General features: G+C 46.4%; 1 protein-coding gene across 2 annotated transcripts in view; it reads left to right on the top strand.

The window, feature by feature from the left end:
• The first annotated feature begins 10,769 nt into the window (after window positions 1–10,769).
• Window positions 10,770–18,255, top strand: part of GPAT3 (glycerol-3-phosphate acyltransferase 3) — a 70,919-nt gene continuing 63,433 nt past the window's right edge. The window contains exons 1-2 of one of the 2 annotated variants that reach the window (XM_066279748.1): window positions 10,770–10,904; window positions 11,853–12,143. In XM_066279748.1, the coding sequence (XP_066135845.1) occupies window positions 12,003–12,143 (141 nt within the window). In that variant the 5' untranslated portion in view covers window positions 10,770–10,904; window positions 11,853–12,002. Of the gene's footprint in view, window positions 10,905–11,433; window positions 11,588–11,852; window positions 12,144–18,255 lie in introns of those variants that run through there. The other variant, XM_066279747.1, reaches the window with a different exon arrangement.

The following is an 18,255-nucleotide window of genomic DNA, read 5'->3' as shown; positions in this document are numbered from 1 at the left end:
TTCCTCTCTGTCTCTCTCTTCCCCTCCCGCAGCCAAGGCTCCATTGGAGCAGAGATGGCCCGGGCGCTGGGGATGGCTCTGTGGCCTCTGCCTCAGGCGCTAGAGTGGCTCTGGTCGCAATATGGCGACGCCCAGGATGGGCAGAGCATCGCCCCCTGGTGGGCAGAGCATCGCCCCTGGTGGGCGTGCCGGGTGGATCCCGGTCGGGCGCATGCGGGAGTCTGTCTGACTGTCTCTCCCCGTTTCCAGCTTCAGAAAAATGAAAAAATGAAAAAAAAAAAAAAAAGAAAAAAGAAAGAAAAAGCAGATTTATGTTCCCTATCTCAAATGCTACATGAGTAGAATGGCCATCATTTCATTTTGCTCTTTTTTATTTTCTAGTCATCTAAATTAATTCATGTAAGTTAAATGAGGGATGAGATATGAGGCAATCTACCATAAATGATGTGCCTCTCGCCCTGGCTGGATCGCTCAGTAAGTTAGACCATCTATCTGGTACTCACCAAAGTTGTAGGTTTGATCCCAGATAGGCATATAGTAACCAATGACTGCATAAAGAAGTGGAACAACAAATCGATGTTTCTCTCTCAAATCAATCAATAAAAATTAGAATAAAGAGAGAGAGAGAAGGGAAGAAAAGGCATAGGAAGGAGGCCATGTGAAGACTGAGGCAGTGAGTGGAATTATACAGGCCCAAGCCAAGGAATGCTGGGAGCAGTGGTGGGATTCAGTCAGTATGCATCAGTTTGTCAGAACCAGTACCTAATTTTTTGTTGAGTTCGGGGAACTAGTTGTTAAAATGGCACTTGTAATCAGGGTTCTCTCTAAGGTAGGCGCCTGGGCAGCTGCCCAATGTGAAATCACAAATTTACATTCCTTACTCTTTTTTAACGTTCATCTGTGCAACAGTGTATTCTAAGCACCCTAGTAATGTTCATTCCATCCACAGGTGAAAAAAATTTGATGGAACTATGCTTGTAATGTTTATTTATTTCATAAAACTCATTATACCTTTGATGAAATACTACATTTTAATTCCCTTGTGTTTATTACTTCAGAAAACAAACATATAACATAAAGAGAAAAAGTGTGTTGGGCAAATAAGTTTGTAAAATAGGTTTTTTAGGTTTGCTCACTTATATTTTGCATTGGCCTGTGCAGTGCCCTGTGTATGTAGTCTGTGAAAGGCTGCTGTGCTTGCCCTCAATTTGTGGTGGATTGCAAATTGTGGATTACCTCCCTGCTTTGGAGGGGCCATTGTATTGCTAGTGTTTCTGGAGAAGAGATTTTTCCCATGGGTTTTGCAGGAAGAGAAGAAAGAGTGGAGATGTGGAACCGGAGCTGAGGGGCTTTGGGAGGTCTGCTGAGGCTAGTGGGGGCCTTTGATTCCAGGAGGAACCAGAGCAGATTTTCTGGGTTGTGGAACTGGAGAATATATCAGGGCTTTGGGAGCTCTGAATGAGAGGGAAGCAGTCTTCTCTGCCTGTTTGCTCATCCGCTGGTATGACACTTGAGACAAACTGTCATTGAAAAATCTTAAATAGCGTCGGCCTAGCGTGCGGAGGACCCAGGTTCGATTCCCGGCCAGGGCACATAGGAGAAGCGCCCATTTGCTTCTCCACCCCTCCGCCGCGCCTTCCTCTCTGTCTCTCTCTTCCCCTCCCGCAGCCAAGGCTCCATTGGAGCAAAGATGGCCCGGGCGCTGGGGATGGCTCTGTGGCCTCTGCCCCAGGCGCTAGAGTGGCTCTGGTCGCAACATGGCGACACCCAGGAGGGTCGCAACATGGCGACGCCCAGGATGGGCAGAGCATCGCCCCCTGGTGGGCAGAGCGTCGCCCCCTGGTGGGCGTGCCGGGTGGATCCCGGTCGGGCGCATGCGGGAGTCTGTCTGACTGTCTCTCCCTGTTTCCAGCTTCAGAAAAATGCAAAAAAAAAAAAAGAAAAATCTTAAATAAGTTTTATTGGTTTTTGTCAGGTGTAAAGCCAGTAGCTATGGCCACCATCACAGCCGCTTGGCCCATGCAAGTTCACATTTGATTTGGATGGATGGTAATGAAACAACGGAGCCAAGAACTGGTGGGCCGTTAGCTTTAATCCTAGCTTGCACCCAGAGGGCAAGATATACACACAGTGGGAAAACACTTCCCTTTCCATTCAGGGCCCCCCAAGCCACTGACTTACCTGAGTTTCCTAGAATCAAAGGTTTCTACCTAACCAGCCTTATTCATCTCTGTTCCTCATCTCCTTCTCTCTGCACTAACTGGCTTCTCCTTCAGCACTCTGCCATCTTGGCTGCTTCTCCTCCCCTCCATGTGGTCTTTCTCTGCTCTCCTCCAGCATGGGCTCTTCTGCCCCATTTATAGTGTAGAAATCAAAACCTTTAATCCGGCCCTGGCCGGTTTGCTCAGTGGTAGAGCGTCGGCCTGGCGTGCAGAAGTCCCAGGTTCAATTCCCGGCCAGGGCACACAGGAGAAGCGTCCATCTGCTTCTCCACCCCTCTCCCTCTCCTTCCTCTCTGTCTCTTCCCCTCCCGCAGCCGAGGCTCCACTGGAGCAAAGATGGCCTGGGCGCTGGGGATGGCTCCTTGGCCTCTGCCCCAGGCGCTAGAGTGGCTCTGGTACAGCGACGCCCCAGAGGGGCAGAGCATTGCCCCCTGGTGGGCAGAGCGTCGCCCCCTGGTGGGCGTGCCGGGTGGATCCCGGTCAGGCACATGCGGGAGTCTGTCTGACTGTCTCTCCTCGTTTCTAGCTTCAGAAAAATACAAAAAAAACCAAAACAAACAAACAAACAAAAACCTTTAATCCAATATACAAACCAGGAAGTCTCTGATTGTAAGGCCAGGATCCACCATCGTGGCCATTCACATACAGGTTCCCATTGGATTCGGACAGTCGGTAAAGAAACAACGGAGCCAAAAACTGATGGGCCATCATCTTTAATCCTAGCTTGCACCCGGCGGGCAAGTAAAAACACACACTGGGCTCCAAAACCCACTCATTCAGTGCTCACAAAGCTACTGACTTATCCGAGTTACCTAGAATCAAAGGTTTCTAGCTCACCAGACTTTATTCACCTCTGTTCTCCATCTCCTTCCTTCTCCCTGCACAAACTCTGCACAAACTGGCTTCTCACTCAACACTCCGCCATCTTGGCTGCTTCTCCTGGCCTCCTCCACGTGGCCTTTCTCTGCTCTCTGCTCTCTAATGCTAATCTCAGGAACCAAGAGAGCAAGCTCCTGTTCTGCCCCCATTTTATAGTGTAGAAATCAAAACCTTTAATCAATATACAAAATAGGGAAGTCTCTAATACAAAGTCACTTATCTGGGGCATGATGGGATTGTACCACCCCACATCAAAAAGGGTGGGAGCCTGACCTGTGGTGGTGCAGTGGATAAAGTGTTGACCTGGAAATGCTGAAGTTGCTGGTTCAAAACCCTGGGTTTGCCTGGTTAAGGTACATATGGGAGTTGATGCTTCCTGCTCCTCCCCCTTCTCTCTGTCTCTCTTTTCTCTCTCTCTCCCTCTCTCTCTCTCCCTCCTTCTCTCTCTCCTTTCTAAAAAATTAAAATAAAATAAAATTAAAAGAAAAAAGGGTGGGAAAGGCTTAGTCCTAAAACCAAGCCCCAGGATACAAGGATCCTGCCTGCCTACAGCCCGCCCCCAACACACATTAATATCACCTGGGCAACAGGCCTCCATGTGGTCAGCGCCATCTTTAACAAAGTGAGCATAATATATTTTATCTGCCCAACACTGATACAAAGTCACTTATCTGAGGCATAATGGGATTCCTCATAAGAGTGCACCACCCCACATCATGCAACAGTCAAGGGTATGGGGAAAAGCTTAGTCTTAAAACTAAGCCTTAGGCTATAATGACCCTGCCTGCTTATAGCCTGTCCCCCACACCCAATGCAAACTATAAGCGAGCAAACATATATATCATATTTACAAACTTATTTGAACATCAGGTATTATTTAATATTTTTTCATTAATATTTTAAAATTCTTATTGAAAGGCAGCAACTGTGGGCTGAACCAAAAACAGAGGTTAATGTGTTCCAGAAGAAAAATTTATTTAAAAAAACCCTGGATGCAGACGAGCTGAAACCAGCAAAGGGTGTCAGCCCCAAGGGAGGGATGGGGCAGGGGTTACAGATATTGATCGACTTACGACCTATGCAACTTACAACCATTAGATTTTAGGACCACAATTGCTAGCCATGACTGCTCCACGTCTGGCAGCACAAGCATTGCCCAGCTGGGTGTACGACAGTGCGGACCAGCTTCCGGCAGAACTATCATCTCCACGTGCACCATTTCAACTGTTATCACAGACTCGTTACAGCAATTTGTGTTTTGTGTCTTGGATATTTTTCATCAAACCCCTCCCAAATATCTACCTAGAGGAAATTGTCTTTATCTACGCCTCAGCCTGCCAAGCAGGAAAGAAAGGCCATCAATCTCGACACGAAAATGAGCGCAGGCTCATTCGACTTGAGCATGGGTTCACCAGCTTGAGTGCAGGGGTGCTGGATTGAGCATGGGATCATAGACATGACCCCATGGTTGCTGGTTTGAGCCCAAGGTCACTGGCTTGAGCAAGAGGCCACTTGCTCTGCTGTAACCCCCTGGTCAAGGCACATATGAGAAAGGAATTAATGAACAAATACGAAGGAGGAAAGAAAGTGAATGTGATCGCACATGTTCATGAAAAAACCAACTCCAGGGATGGGGGGGTGGGGGAGGGGGGATGGGGCGAGGAAGGAGAGAGGGGTGGGGGGAGGGGCGGGGCACAAAGAAAACCAGATAGAAGGTGACAGAAGACAATTTCACTTTGGGGGAGGGGCATACAGCACAATCAAATGTCAAAATAATCTGGAGATGTTTTCTCTCAACATATGTACCCTGATATATCAATGTCACTGCATTAAATTTAATAAAAAAACAAACAAACAAACAAAACAACCAACTCCGGTAACCCCAACTGCTGCCTCAGATGATGACATCAACAATCCATAGCCAAGCACCAGTGGCCAATAAAATGTTTCGTACATGTTTATATATTTTGATATGTTTTGCAATTGGGAAAATGTTTCCTATGGTATTTTTTACACCTGTATTTTGTATTTTTGTCTGCACCTGTATTTTGTAATTTTGTATGTTTTGCAAATATTAAACCAGTTGTACTGGTAATGCAGTGTTTTACTTAAACCTGACAAATGTAAAAATAAGAAACAAAATGGTGTAGAGATGATACAAATGGCATAAAATGAACAAAGAAAATTATGATATATAACAATAATGAAAGAAAATTATGATAAAATATGACTTAAAGATTCTTTTTTCTTTTTTTGTATTTCTCTGAAGTTGGAAACAGGGAGGCAGTCAGACAGACTCCCGCATGCCTACCAGGGGGCGATGCTCTGCCCATCTTGGGGCATCGCCCTGCCGCAATCAGAGCCATTCTAGCACCTGAGGCAGAGGCCATAGAGCCATCCTCAGCGCCCGGGCAATTGCTGCTCCAATGGAGCCTTGGCTGCAGGAGGGGAAGAGAGAGACAGAGAGGAAGGAGAAGCAGATGGGTGCTTACTCCTGTGTGCCCTGGCCGGGAATCGAACCCAGGACTCCTGCACGCCAGGCCGACACTCTACCACTGAGCCAACCAGCCAGGGCCTGACTTAAAGATTTTTATAACATCATTTCACAGTACTGTACATATAGCCTACTCAACTTACGACCAAATTGTGTTATGACCGGTCTGTCGGAACCAATCACGGTCGTAAGTCGAGCACTAGCTGTATATGGATTGGTCAAAGGGCCTTGGGCAAAGGTGGCTGCAAAATCTCTTCTTTTGTTCATGGTTGGGAGTGGAGCCACAGCTCCTCAAAATTGGCCGCACCCTAATCCAATCATCCCTTATCAGCATCCAGTGGCAAAGGAGGTCTGAGCCAGATTACTGAGTAAGCAAGTCCTTCTTCCTCCTTTAGGCTTGCATTGTTCTTTAGAAAGATGGTGGCTGAATAGCCAATTATCTATCACTTATAACATAATCTAGTTTTGTGTGCCTCTTTTTTTTTTTTTTTTTTTTTTTTTTTTTTACAGAGACAGAGAGAGAGTCAGAGAGAGGAATAGACAGGGACAGACAGACAGGAATGGAGAGATGAGAAGCATCGATCATTAGTTTTTCATTGCGCGTTGCAACACCTTAGTCGTTCATTGATTGCTTTCTCATATGTGCCTTGACTGCGGGCTTTCAGCAGACTGAGTAACCCCTTGCTCAAGCCAGTAACTTTGGGCTCAAGCTGGTGAGCTTTTGCTCAAACCAGATGAGCCTGTGCTCAAGCTGGCGACCTCAGGGTCTCGAATCTGGGTCTTCCACATCCCAGTCCAACGCTCTATCCACTGCGTCACCGCCTGGTCAGGCCTGTGTGCCTCTTTTATTGTTCTTTTTTAAAATATTGTTCTTATTTAAGTATTAAATGCATGAAATAATAAACTACCTTTCAGTATATAGTTTTTTTATACTTAAAATGGTCATTAGGGCAGAGAACCAGCTGTTAAATTATTTGAATCCTACCACTGGCTGAGAGACACCAGAAGCTGGAGGAAGCAAAGAAAGGTTTTCCTCTGGGACTCTTGGAGGGAGCCATGACTCTGCAGGCACCCTGACTTCACTTTGGTCTTCAAAATTCAGAGAATAAATTCCTGTTGTTTTAATTCACTAAGTTGATGCTAATTTGTTAAGGCAACTCTAGGAAACTAATACATTAAGTAAAGGGAGTTCTAACTGCAGGAAGGGTAGGGGGGGTCTTATTTAAGTTTAATGGAAAGAACTGAGGAGGGAACAAGCTTCCCTTCTTCCTTGAGAGGAGAGAAATCAGAAGAATACAAGGGAAAGGAGTGAGCAGGGATAACTGTCAGCCAGTTATAAATTACCACATCTTATAGTTCTTTAAATGGTTGCTTAGAGCCGCTTGCAACACAAAGCAAGAAAAGCAGGATCTGTATGTAGCTATAACCAGTGATCTGGAAACTCCTTCCCCTTGCTGATCCCACCAAACTCCCCCTCCCCCCTCCTCGAGTCCTGGGAAACCTTAAACAAAGGAATCATGTGCACATTGCTTGGATACTATAAAGGTATATAACCTCTAAGAAAATCTAATTCAGGAGCTTGTGTTTTGGTGCTACTAGCATCACATGCTCTGCCGACTACTAATACATTCTACTTCATTCTCCATTAAGTTTTCTGAGTGTCTTATTCTCTGTCATGGTAGCTTCCTACACAGAGCCTCAAACGGAGCAGGAGAGGGGAGAGGTGCATCTCCTCCCTCATCACTGCAAACCCTATCTTGGCTCCTCTGTATTTTAGGCGAGAAAAAGACGAAGTGCTTTTGCGCTTGTGCCAGGCTGCCTTCTGATTTCTGCACAGAGCTTTGTCATCACAAAGCAGTTTAAAACTCAATCACATTTGACCCTAAAAAGAATCCATTTTACTGATGAGGAAGCTCAGGCATAGGCGTACTAAAAGAATTGCCTAAATTTATGTATTTATGCTGGAGTTAATTTAAGACTCCAAATTCCATGTTATTACCATTCCACCATTCTGTGGAACAACAATTTTCCATAATAGTAAAAATACTGAAACCTAAAACCCAAAACCAGTTCATGGAGTTTGGTCATGAGCAATGGCAATCATTGTGAAACCAGAAATATCGGAGTTTTTGCTGTTTGTTGCCAATTCAGCCAAAAAAGTAAGAGAGGGATTGAATCTTTTATTTATTTATTTATTTTTTTTACAGAGACAGAGAGAGAGTCAGAGAGAGGGATAGACAGGGACGGAGAGATGAGAAGCATCAATCATTAGTTTTTTGTTGTGCATTGTGACACTTTAGTTGTTCATTGATTGTTTTCTCATATGTGCCTTGACCGTGGGCCTTCAGCAGATGGAGTAACCCCTTGTTCAAGCCAACGACCTGAGGTCCAAGCTGGTGAGTTTTTGCTCAAACCAGATGAGCCCACGCTCAAGCTGGTGACCTCGGGGTCTCAAACCTGGGTCTTCCACATCCCAGTTCAACGCTCTATCCACTGTGCCACTGCCTGGTCAGGTAGGATTGAATCTTTATGGGCATTTTATTCAGATGGCCAGCAATCTGGGGAGATGGGAGTTACATTCCAAAATTGTCTCAATCTCCTATTCCCAGCCTTTTTTTTTTTTTTTTTTTTTTTTTTTTTTTTTTTTTTGTATTTTTCTGAAGCTGGAAACGGGGAGAGACAGTCAGACAGACTCCCGCATGCGCCCGACCGGGATCCACCCGGCACGCCCACCAGGGGGCGACGCTCTGCCCACCAGGGGGCGACGCTGTGCCCCTCCGGGGGGTCGCTCTGCCGCGACCAGAGCCACTCTAGCGCCTGGGGCAGAGGCCAAGGAGCCATCCCCAGCGTCTGGGCCATCTTTGCTCCAATGGAGCCTTGGCTGCGGGAGGGGAAGAGAGAGACAGAGAGGAAGGCGCGGCGGAGGGGTGGAAAAGCAAATGGGCGCTTCTCCTATGTGCCCTGGCCGGGAATCGAACCCGGGTCCCCCGCACGCCAGGCTGACGCTTTACCGCTGAGCCAACCGGCCAGGGTCCAGCCTTTTTTTTTTTTTTTTTTTAATTTTATTTATTTATTTATTCTTTGCAGAGACAGAGAGTGAGTCAGAGAGAGGGATAGACAGGGACAGACAAACAGGAATGGAGAGAGATGAGAAGCATCAATCATTAGTTTTTCATTCCGCGTTGCAACACCTTAGTTGTTCATTGACTGCCTTCGCATATGTGCCTTGACCGTGGGCCTTCAGCAGACTGAGTAACCCCTTGCTGGAGCCAGAGACCTTGGGTTCAAGCTGGTGGGCTTTTTTTTTTTTTTTTTGCTCAAACCAGATGAGCCCGCACTCAAGCTGGCGACCTCGGGGTCTCGAACCTGGGCCCTCTGCATCCCAGTCCGACGCTCTATCCACTGTGCCACCGCCTGGTCAGGCCCCAGTCTTTTTATAGGGGAAGAAAAGTGTAGGTTAATAGTGTTGGAATTTCAAGGGAGAGTTAGTAAGATCACAAAGTTAATTGGATCAAAGTTGTAAGGTATTTTTCCTTGCCAAGGAAGAAGAAAGAGGCTGGAGCCACAAAGTGTGGAATAATAAAAAAGCTTTATTGTGTATAGCACTTCCTGCCCAAAGAGGTTCTCTGGTCTTGGGGACAGAGGCCAGAGAAGTTGCATGGGGTGACCCCTGGGGAATATTTAAAGGGTCTCTAGGGTGGTCGAGCTAATATGACATGGTGAAATCTCACTGGCTGATGGACAGTCGCTTTTTTCCAAAAGATTCCTGGGAAGTTTCTTTTGGCGCGTATGGATGTGGGTGGTTCTACCCAAGTTCTCAGGTCTGGTGTTTCATGTGACATTTCCCCTTGCCCACCACCCTACAACAGTCAGTTAATTGCACCATAAAGTTAATTGGACTATAGTTGGTCTATCCTTGGAGCACAAAGGCTTTGCTTGCAGTTCATTGGGGCACAAAGGTGGGTGCTCGCAGATCTCCTGGGGCACAAAAGTGTATTACTTGCAGTCCCCTGGGACACAGAGTGGAGCACTTGCACATCTTCTTAAGTCTTGTAGGTCTGTTCAGGTATCCTGGTTCCTGGAACAAAGCTTTTACTTGCATTAAGTATATGTCCACTGGCAACAACCAAAGCTACCCTTACTCAAGCTAAAATTTTAACTCTTGAATGCGCCCTATTAGTTGGAGATTGTGAGTATTCATCACCTGTGTATGGATGGGCAGGAAGAGGCTGCCCTTAAAGGAGGTTGCCTGTACTGGGACTTCTTTGGGTGATGAATATAAAATCATTCAGCATTCCTTAGGAGATAAAAGGAGGGCTTGAACTATAGTGTTAAACCAGTCAGTATAATCGTTGAGGTTTTGCACTAAATCTGTTTTCAGCAAGGACTTTGGAAACATTCTGGCAATTGTGTTGTCCTTGTTTCTGTAAACTGGCAGACCATACAGAGATTTCTCTCTCTCTTTTTTTTTTTTTTGTATTTTTCTGAAGTTGGAAATGGGGAAGCAGACAGAGTCCCGCATGCACCAGGCCGGGATCCACCCGGCACGCCCACCAGGGGCGATGTTCTGCCCATCTAGGGCATCGCTCTGTTGCAGCCAGAGCCATTCTAGCGCCTGAGGCAGAGGCCACGGAGCCATCCTCAGCGCCCGGGCCAAATTTGCTCCAATGGAGCCTTGGCTGCAGGAGGGGAATAGAGAGACAGAGAGGAAGGAGAGGGGGAGGGGCGGAGAAGCAGATGGGCGCTTCTCCTGTGTGCCCTGGCCGGGAATGGAACCCGGGACTCCTGAACGCCAGGCCCACGCTCTACCACTGAGCCAACTGGCCAGAGCCCCATACAGAGATTTAATTTTAAGAAACCAAGCCCTTGAACTTCTTCATTCATAATTTGGATTTTATGACCAAGTTGCTGTTTTTCCCCTTCTCAGTAGGAGAGAGAGTTTGCGATTCCTACCGGGAGGGAGGTGCAGAGGACAAACTTTTACATTCTTTGCTGTTGGCTTCTCTCCTCCCTTCTGCTTCTCACTTCCTCCACACCCTGGGCTGGGCCGCTTACCTTGCAGTATTTGCTATCAACAATTTCCTTTCAGTTTGGTGGCCTTCCCAAGGAGCTTTTGGTCCCATTCAGTGACAATTGGGAAAACCTGGGCAGCTAATTTTCTTATCTACTGCAGTCCCAGCATTCCGATTCTCTTGGTAATCCCTTCTCTGTGAGCCTTGAACTGCAGTGAAGTAAATTCCCATATAGGGTTTTGTCCTTCAGTGCTCAGAGGCAGCAGTGCGCGGATAATATTCTGGAGGCGCTGTCAGGTTGGTGAAGGTTTGCGCGGGCCTGCCGTTTCCTGCAGCTTCAGTGCAGGCTATGAGTGGTGGGTGAACGACAGGGGAACCTGTGGTTGGATTCTTACCCTTGGAAGAGAGCGACCTTCAGCCGAAGGATGAGTGTGCCAGGGAGACCGCGGCTGAGTAGCGTAGGCGACTCAAGGAGAGAGCTTCTCACCCCGCCCCGGTTAGCTTCGCTCCGCAGCGGAGGGAGGGGGCAGTGTGGGCGACCTGGGAGCGCCGTAAACGGCAGCTGGGCAGCGCTCTGTGCCCAGAGTGCTCGCAAGAAGTCGTTTTACACCCATACAAACAACCTTTGCAAGCGTCCCGGGCACGTCAGTAGTTCGTTTTGGGAGGGTGAAGTAAATGCTAACATTTTGTAGATGAAAAGTGCTCTCTAAGGGACTCTGGCTGCGAGTGGTGGGGGAGGCGGGGCAAGGAGACCAGCAGAGGACGCCCGGCGGCTGCGGCGCTCTAGGTGCAAGCCCAGCCTGGAGACTCCGGGTTGGGTGGCGGAGGGGGTGGGGCCTGGGCGGCGCCTGAAATAGGGTGCAGTGTGCTCGCGCGCCGCCAGCCACCCGCACAGCCCTCGGCCCCGCGCCAACTCCGCCGACGGCCCGTGTGCGGTCGTGCCGCGCGCCCGCAGGGATCTTTACCCCTGAGGGGCCTGCGTGAGTCACCCGCTGAGTTGTCGCGATCGTCACCCAGAGAAAGTCAGGCCCAGGGTGGGGCGCGTCCCGGGCGCCGCAGTGTTACTCGGCTCGCATCTTCTGGCTGGTGCTACCCGCTCTGCCGGCGCTGCGGGGGCTTCAGCGCCGGTCTGGGCCTCCGGCGCCGAGAGAGTTAATCGGCGGGCGCGAGGAGGAGCCCGCGAAGGAAGGAAGGAAATTGGCATCGTTCTGAAAGTTTTTCCTTCCTCTCTTTTTTCCCCTGCAGAGGTGAGTGCCGGGAGGCGGCGGCACTGATTTCTCCCGAGCCGGGGCACGCGCTTCTACTCCCGGAGCTGCCGCCCGACTGTTTGGGGACAGGGAGTGCTGTCGCGCTTGGACCTCCTCCGGGACTCCTTCCGAAAGGGTGCGCTGAGCCATGGAGGGCGCAGAGCTGGTCGGGAAGATCCTTTCCACCTGGCTGACGCTGGTGCTCGGCTTCATCCTCCTGCCTTCGGCCTTCGGGGTGTCTTTGGGCATCTCCGAGATCTACATGAAGATCCTGGTGAAAACTTTAGAGGTGAGTGCCTGCAGGGAGGCGGCGAACCCGCACTTCAGAGGGCTTGAGGGAGAGCCCAGTGGAGGGCGGACCAGTTCTGAAGGTCAGTGGGCTGCAAAGGTGTGCGTTCCGGGGGTACCCTCCGCAGTAGCGCGAAGACAGCTTCTGCAGAGTTGGAGAGATCCGGGCCAGGACCACCGACCACCCTATTGCTCGTCTTCCTGAAGGCAAAACTACCCCATCCCCCTGTTCTGTTACTAATTTTACTGACTAGATTAACAGTGAGGCCGCCTTTTTTATCATTGGATTTTTTTTTTACCGCTCATGCAGTGCAGCCGGTACTGGACTCTCCGAAGTGTTTACAGCCCCGGGTTTAGAGGTCCTTTCATGTACTAAGGCATCATTTTTATGCTCAAGATAAGAAACCAATTGCTGAATGTTAGAAAAAAAAATCTGATTATTTTTTAATGAAGTCATGGAAATTTTATCTAATCGATGGCACTTGAAATGTCGTTGAAAATGTGTCTTCTTAACATCAGCTCTGCCTACACTCTTTCCAAATTCTGCAAAGAAAGGTATTGATGCAGGAAGGCCTGGTGGGGAGCTTCTTCTTACACAGGGCTTTATTAAATTACAAAGGCTTCTCACCATCTGCTCCCCAAAGCCTTGGGAGGTAGGGGGGGCAGTACTGTCCCCCCCTTTTTTCTTTTCTTTTCTTTTCTTTTCTTTTCTTTTCTTTTCTTTTCTTTTCTTTTCTTTTCTTTTTTTTACAGGGACAGAGAGAGGGATAGACAGACAGGAACGGAGAGAGATGAGAAGCATCAATTATCAGTTTTTTTTCGTTGGGACACCTTAGTGGTTCACTGATTGCTTTCTCATATGTGCCTTGACCCCGGGGCTTCAGCAGACCGAATAACCCCCTGCTCAAGCCAGCGACCTTGGGTCCAAACTGATGAGTTTTGTTTTTTTTTGCTCAAGCCAGATGAGCCCGAGCTCAAGCTGGCCTCGGGGTCTTGAACCTGGGTCCTTTGCATCCCTGTCCGACGCTCTATCCACTGCGCCACCACCTGGTCAGGCACTGTCCCCCTTTTGTACGGACAAGGAAATTGAGACTCCGAGTTCAGTGGTTTGCTTGAAGGAAGTGGTCTTAACTGAGGAGAGGGTGTATTTGCCTAGTGGTCAGGAGTACAAACAATGGGCACAGATTTGCTTAGAATTAACACCAAAATCTAAGCTTGGCTTCTCAATATGTGACCTTAGGGAAGTCGCCTACATCTTGTGTCTCATTTTTTCATCTATTAAGTATGAGTAACAATAACATTTCCATAGGTTTTTTTCCCCCCATGGGATTGTTTAAGTATGTTAAAATATGTCAAGCATTTTAGAAGGGTGCTGAGACATGTTGGGTTTTATATAAGTGTTGGCTGCTATTAAGAGAATACTAATATTTAGAGCAGGGGTTCCCCAAACTTTTTACATAGGAGACCAGTTCACTGTCCCTCAGACAGTTGGGAGGGCCAGACTATAAAAAAAAACTATGAACAAATCCCTATGCACACTGCACATATCTTATTTTAAAGTAAAAAAACAAAACGGGAACAAATACAATATTTAAAATAAAGAACAAGTAAATTTAAATCAACAAACTGACCAGTATTTCAACGGGAACTATGCTCCTCTCACTGACCACCAATGAAAGAGGTGCCCCTTCTGGAAGTGCAACGGGGGCAGGATAAATGGCCTCAGGGGGCCGCATGCGGCTCCTGGGCCCATAGTTTGGGGACCCCTGATTTAGAGTCTAGCATCCTCATTTCTCTAACTTCAAATGTGCGTTCTCATTTTTCTGCCCTTATTTTCTGTCTGTCCAGGACTTGATTCCTCCCTCAGCCTGCAGGGTGGCTTGCATATATATATCCAACTCACTAACCTGAGACCTGGAGATGACCTGCTAATCTTCCACCTCCTGATCTCCTGCAAAGCTCTTCTGCCTGCTGATAATCTCCTGTTTTACTACAGATTATTGTGGCTACTTTTCTGTCAGGTCTTTGAAGTTATATTTGATTCTTCATCCTCAGGCCTCACGTTTTGAAAGTTCTGTTGTTTCTACTTGGGAGATATTTTGCAGTTTGAACCCTTCTTACTGACTTCACACTGAACATGGTCACACTATCTGAACATTTTATTTTAGCTGTCTCTTACTGTTAGACTTCTTCAGAATATTCTCATAGCACATTATTCTCTTCAGCTGGTGTTCACTCTTTGTCAGAACCCTGAATTGATTGAACTGTTCTCCCATACAGCAAGGTCTTTTGGAATTCATACCCCAAGCAAGGATGGAGTGGAGGTAAATTGCACAGACTTGCTTTCAGGAGCTGACTCCTGTATTTCCTGCTTTAGTAATTCAAGGCACAGCTAAAGATGTGTCCAGGAGAGAGGCCAGCCAGGATCTGGTCTTCAGTTTGACAGGGCCTAAGTTTTCATTTTTGTCCATCTAGACTTGAAGAGACTTTCAGAGATGTGGCCATTGTTAATCATACTTTCCAGAAGACAAATTATCGAATTATACTGGGAGATATACCGCTTAGCTTGGAAAGCAGGTAGTGATGGCATAAGGCACCATCCTCTTTGCCAAGACTAAGTTATTACATCAGAGACATCCTTGGCATATATGAAATTAGTATGGGGATTCATTTTGTGAGCCAACTCTGACTTGTCGGTTGTAGCTGGCTGGAGTGCCTGTGTTTGGGAAGAAGCTGAACTCATCAGGAGAGAGTTGTGATCCTACGGTGATATCTGCTTTTGGCACAGAAGAAGAAGAAAATGGCAACCCAGGTCTTTTAATCCTTCCACTAGAACAGCAGTAGGTGTTTCCAAGACATTTCTGTTAGGCAGAAGTTAGTACAGTGGATTGTTGTTGTTTTTTTTAACTATAGAGATAGTTCCTTTAAAAATTGTGCTGGTTGTTTAGTATTAGAACATCTTTAATTTTAGACAAATACCCTGCCTTTTTGGAAATTCCAGTGTAGGCCCAGCCCGTCTTTTTACTCATTATTTCTTAGTATGTTCTCAACTTATTTGGTAGTTTCTTTTGCATTCCAACCTGAAGAACATTCTATGGGCTCTTTGATTGGAATTAGAAATTTCTCACATTTCTCTGGTTGTAATCTACATACCATCTAAATGGTCATTTAGTTTTGTACACTATGTGTTTACTTTTATAAGTTTTATTGACAGTGGGTGGTATTTTCATCACCATAAACTCAAGTTTTGGGCCTTGAAATATGTGTGGGGTGCCTTCTAAATAAACAGTTGATGGTGGACATTGCTATTTGTCAAGTAACTGACCCAGCTATATGCTCTTCTCTGACTCCTTAGCTACTCATTATTTCAGGTAATAATTATTTATGAGCACCTACTGTGTGCTGCCTGCTGCATTGCTGAATATTTCTAGGTGTGTGCAGAAGCCCCTGGTATGGCAAGCTACTTGAAGACAAGGTTTGAATTCTTAAAATAAGTGTAGTGATTTTCAAGAGCTATATAATAATTTCTAAAGAATATTATAATTCTAGTGGGAAAATTATTCTACGAATACAAAGTATGAAAACTAAAACTTTTGCCTAAGGGATGTATAGAGAGTGATCTATCTGGATGGTGGGGTGTATGTATCTGAATCTCTAGGAGGATATGTGAAGTTTTTATGTTTATCAGAAGAGCATGGGTTAAATGTTGAAAGATGCTGTTGTCAACCATGAAAGTTAGTTCATTGTAAGGTGAAAGATGGGGGTAAGCGAGGTGAAGGATTGCTATTCATTGGTCTAAGATTAGAGGGAAATAAAGAATGGGAAGTGGCCTGACCAGGCAGTGGCCCAGTGGATATAATGTCGGACTGGGATGTGGAGGACCCAGGTTCGAGACCCCGAGGTCGCCAGTTTGAGTGTGGGCTCATCTGGTTTGAGCAGAGCTCACCAGCTTGGACCGAAGATTGCTGGCTCTAACAAGGGGTTACTCGGGCTGCTGTAGCCCCACGGTCAAGGCACATATGAGAAAGCAATCAATGAACAACTAAGGTGTCACAATGAAAAACTAATGATTGATGCTTCTCATCTCTCCATTCCTGTTTGTCTGTCCCTATCTATCCCTCTCTCTGACTCTCTGTCTCTGAAAAAAAAAAAAAGAATAGGAAGAGAATACAGGATTGATGGAGAAGAAGAAGGTAAGGGAATATAATTAAATTATCTAATGTTAATGGACTAACTTTTCCCTCAGCTTCAGAGGAATAAGATGAACGAACACAAGTGCCTTCAAATTTTTGGCCTTATAATCTTGGGCAAGTTACCTGCCATCTCAACCTCAATTTCTACATGTGTGTGTAAGATCTGGCCTAGAGTTTGTATAGATTTAATGAGGAGAGGTGAATAAAAGCATTGATTTTGATGCATAGTAAGTGCTCACCTCTTGGTAGAGTGTGAATTCAAAAACTCTTTAGTCTTTTGGTTCCTTCTATGTGGCTAAAATTTAAATTACCTTCAGATCTTTTTTTTTTTTTTACAGAGACAGAGTGAGAGAGAAGGATAGACAGGGACAGACAGACAGGAACGGAGAGATGAGAAGCATCAATCATTAGTTTTTCGTTGCGCATTGCAACACCTTAGTTGTTCATTGACTGCTTTCTCATATGTGCCTTGACCGCGGGCCTTCAGCAGACTGAGTAACCCCTTGCTTGAGCCAGTGACCCTGGGTCCAAGCTGGTGAGCCTTTGCTCAAACCAGATGAGCCCGCGCCCAAGCCAACGACTTCGGGGTCTTGAACCTGGGTTCTCCGCATCCCAGTCCGACGCACTATCCACTGCGCCACTGCCTGGTCAGGCTCCCTTTTAATTCTTAAATGTCTTTTTTAAATATAATAATTGAAAGTTGTAATTGTCTAGGTGACAGTGTCACATTTTCTCAAGCTTTTGGCTAAGCTTTAAAAATTAGACTTAATTCCATTTTCTTGGTGAATTGTGGTCAGCTACTTTTTTTCCCCTCAAGAGGATTTTGAAATTAAGTGGAGTGAGAACCTGCCTGAAAGTGTCTTTCAATGTTCCTTGGTAGGGAGATATGAGATGCGGAGTAGTAACGGAGGTGGTTAGAGGCCACTACTGTGCTTGAGGGCCGTCTTGCGGTCAGAGTTACACCTTTCGTGTTCCCTTGAGGTGGATGTGTTCTGAGATACTCGTGGAAGAGATTTAGAACCTTTGTAGAGATATTTTTTCTCTGTATTTGAGGGTACAGAATGATAAAAGAAGGATAGCTATTTATTGAGATGCATGGGATGGTCTAAAAAAAGCTGATCATTTCAGTCCCTAAAGTGTGGGGTGTGGGGAGAGAGGGAGAAGCCAATATTTTTCTACTTTGGCCTATTCTTGTAGTTGTCATTGGATAGATTATCTTTTTCAATCTTTACAGCAACACTTGTTAATTGTTCCAGGTTTAGAGATGATGAAAATGAGGCCTTCAGGTTAAAGTGTTTTGCTGCAGATGATTACAGCCTGGAAGTGGTAGAATTGCATTGCCTCTGCCTGTCTGTCGGGCTGCCCTGGCGAGCATGGGCACCTTTCCACTTTCACTGGAGAGGAAGCCCAAACCAGAAAACAGTTTTCCAGTATAAATCCCTTTATGCATTAAATGACTTCCACTCCAACCTTAAAATTTGCTGATCTCGAACACTGTAACTGCATTTTGTAGGATGGACCTTTGGAGTTACCATTTTTGGAGAAGGTAATGTGTTTGGAAACTTGTCTGGTGACAGAACATGGAGTTCTTTGTAGCAAATCATGCTGTTTGAGCAATGTCCCTGTGTTGGTTAGGGCTGACATAACAAAGTACCACAGGCTGGGTGGCTTAAACAACAGAAAATTATTTCTCTACAGTTTTGAAGGCTAGAAGTCCAAGATGAAGGTGTTGGCAGGTTGGTGTGTTCTGAGGCCTGTCTTCCTGGCTTGCGCATGGCCTTTCCTCTGTGTATGTGCATTCCTGGTATCTTACCTCTTTGTTGGTCCAAATTTCCTCTTCTCAGGAGCACACCTGGTAGATTGTGTTAGTGTTCACCCTGAGGGTCTCACTTTCATGTAGTCAACTTTTTAAAGATATAT

The sequence above is a fragment of the Saccopteryx bilineata genome, chromosome 5 (assembly GCF_036850765.1).
Source record: "Saccopteryx bilineata isolate mSacBil1 chromosome 5, mSacBil1_pri_phased_curated, whole genome shotgun sequence".
NCBI lineage: Eukaryota > Metazoa > Chordata > Mammalia > Chiroptera > Emballonuridae > Saccopteryx > Saccopteryx bilineata.
Note: the sequence above shows the minus strand (reverse complement) of the source record. Positions and strands in the feature narration are given on the sequence as shown.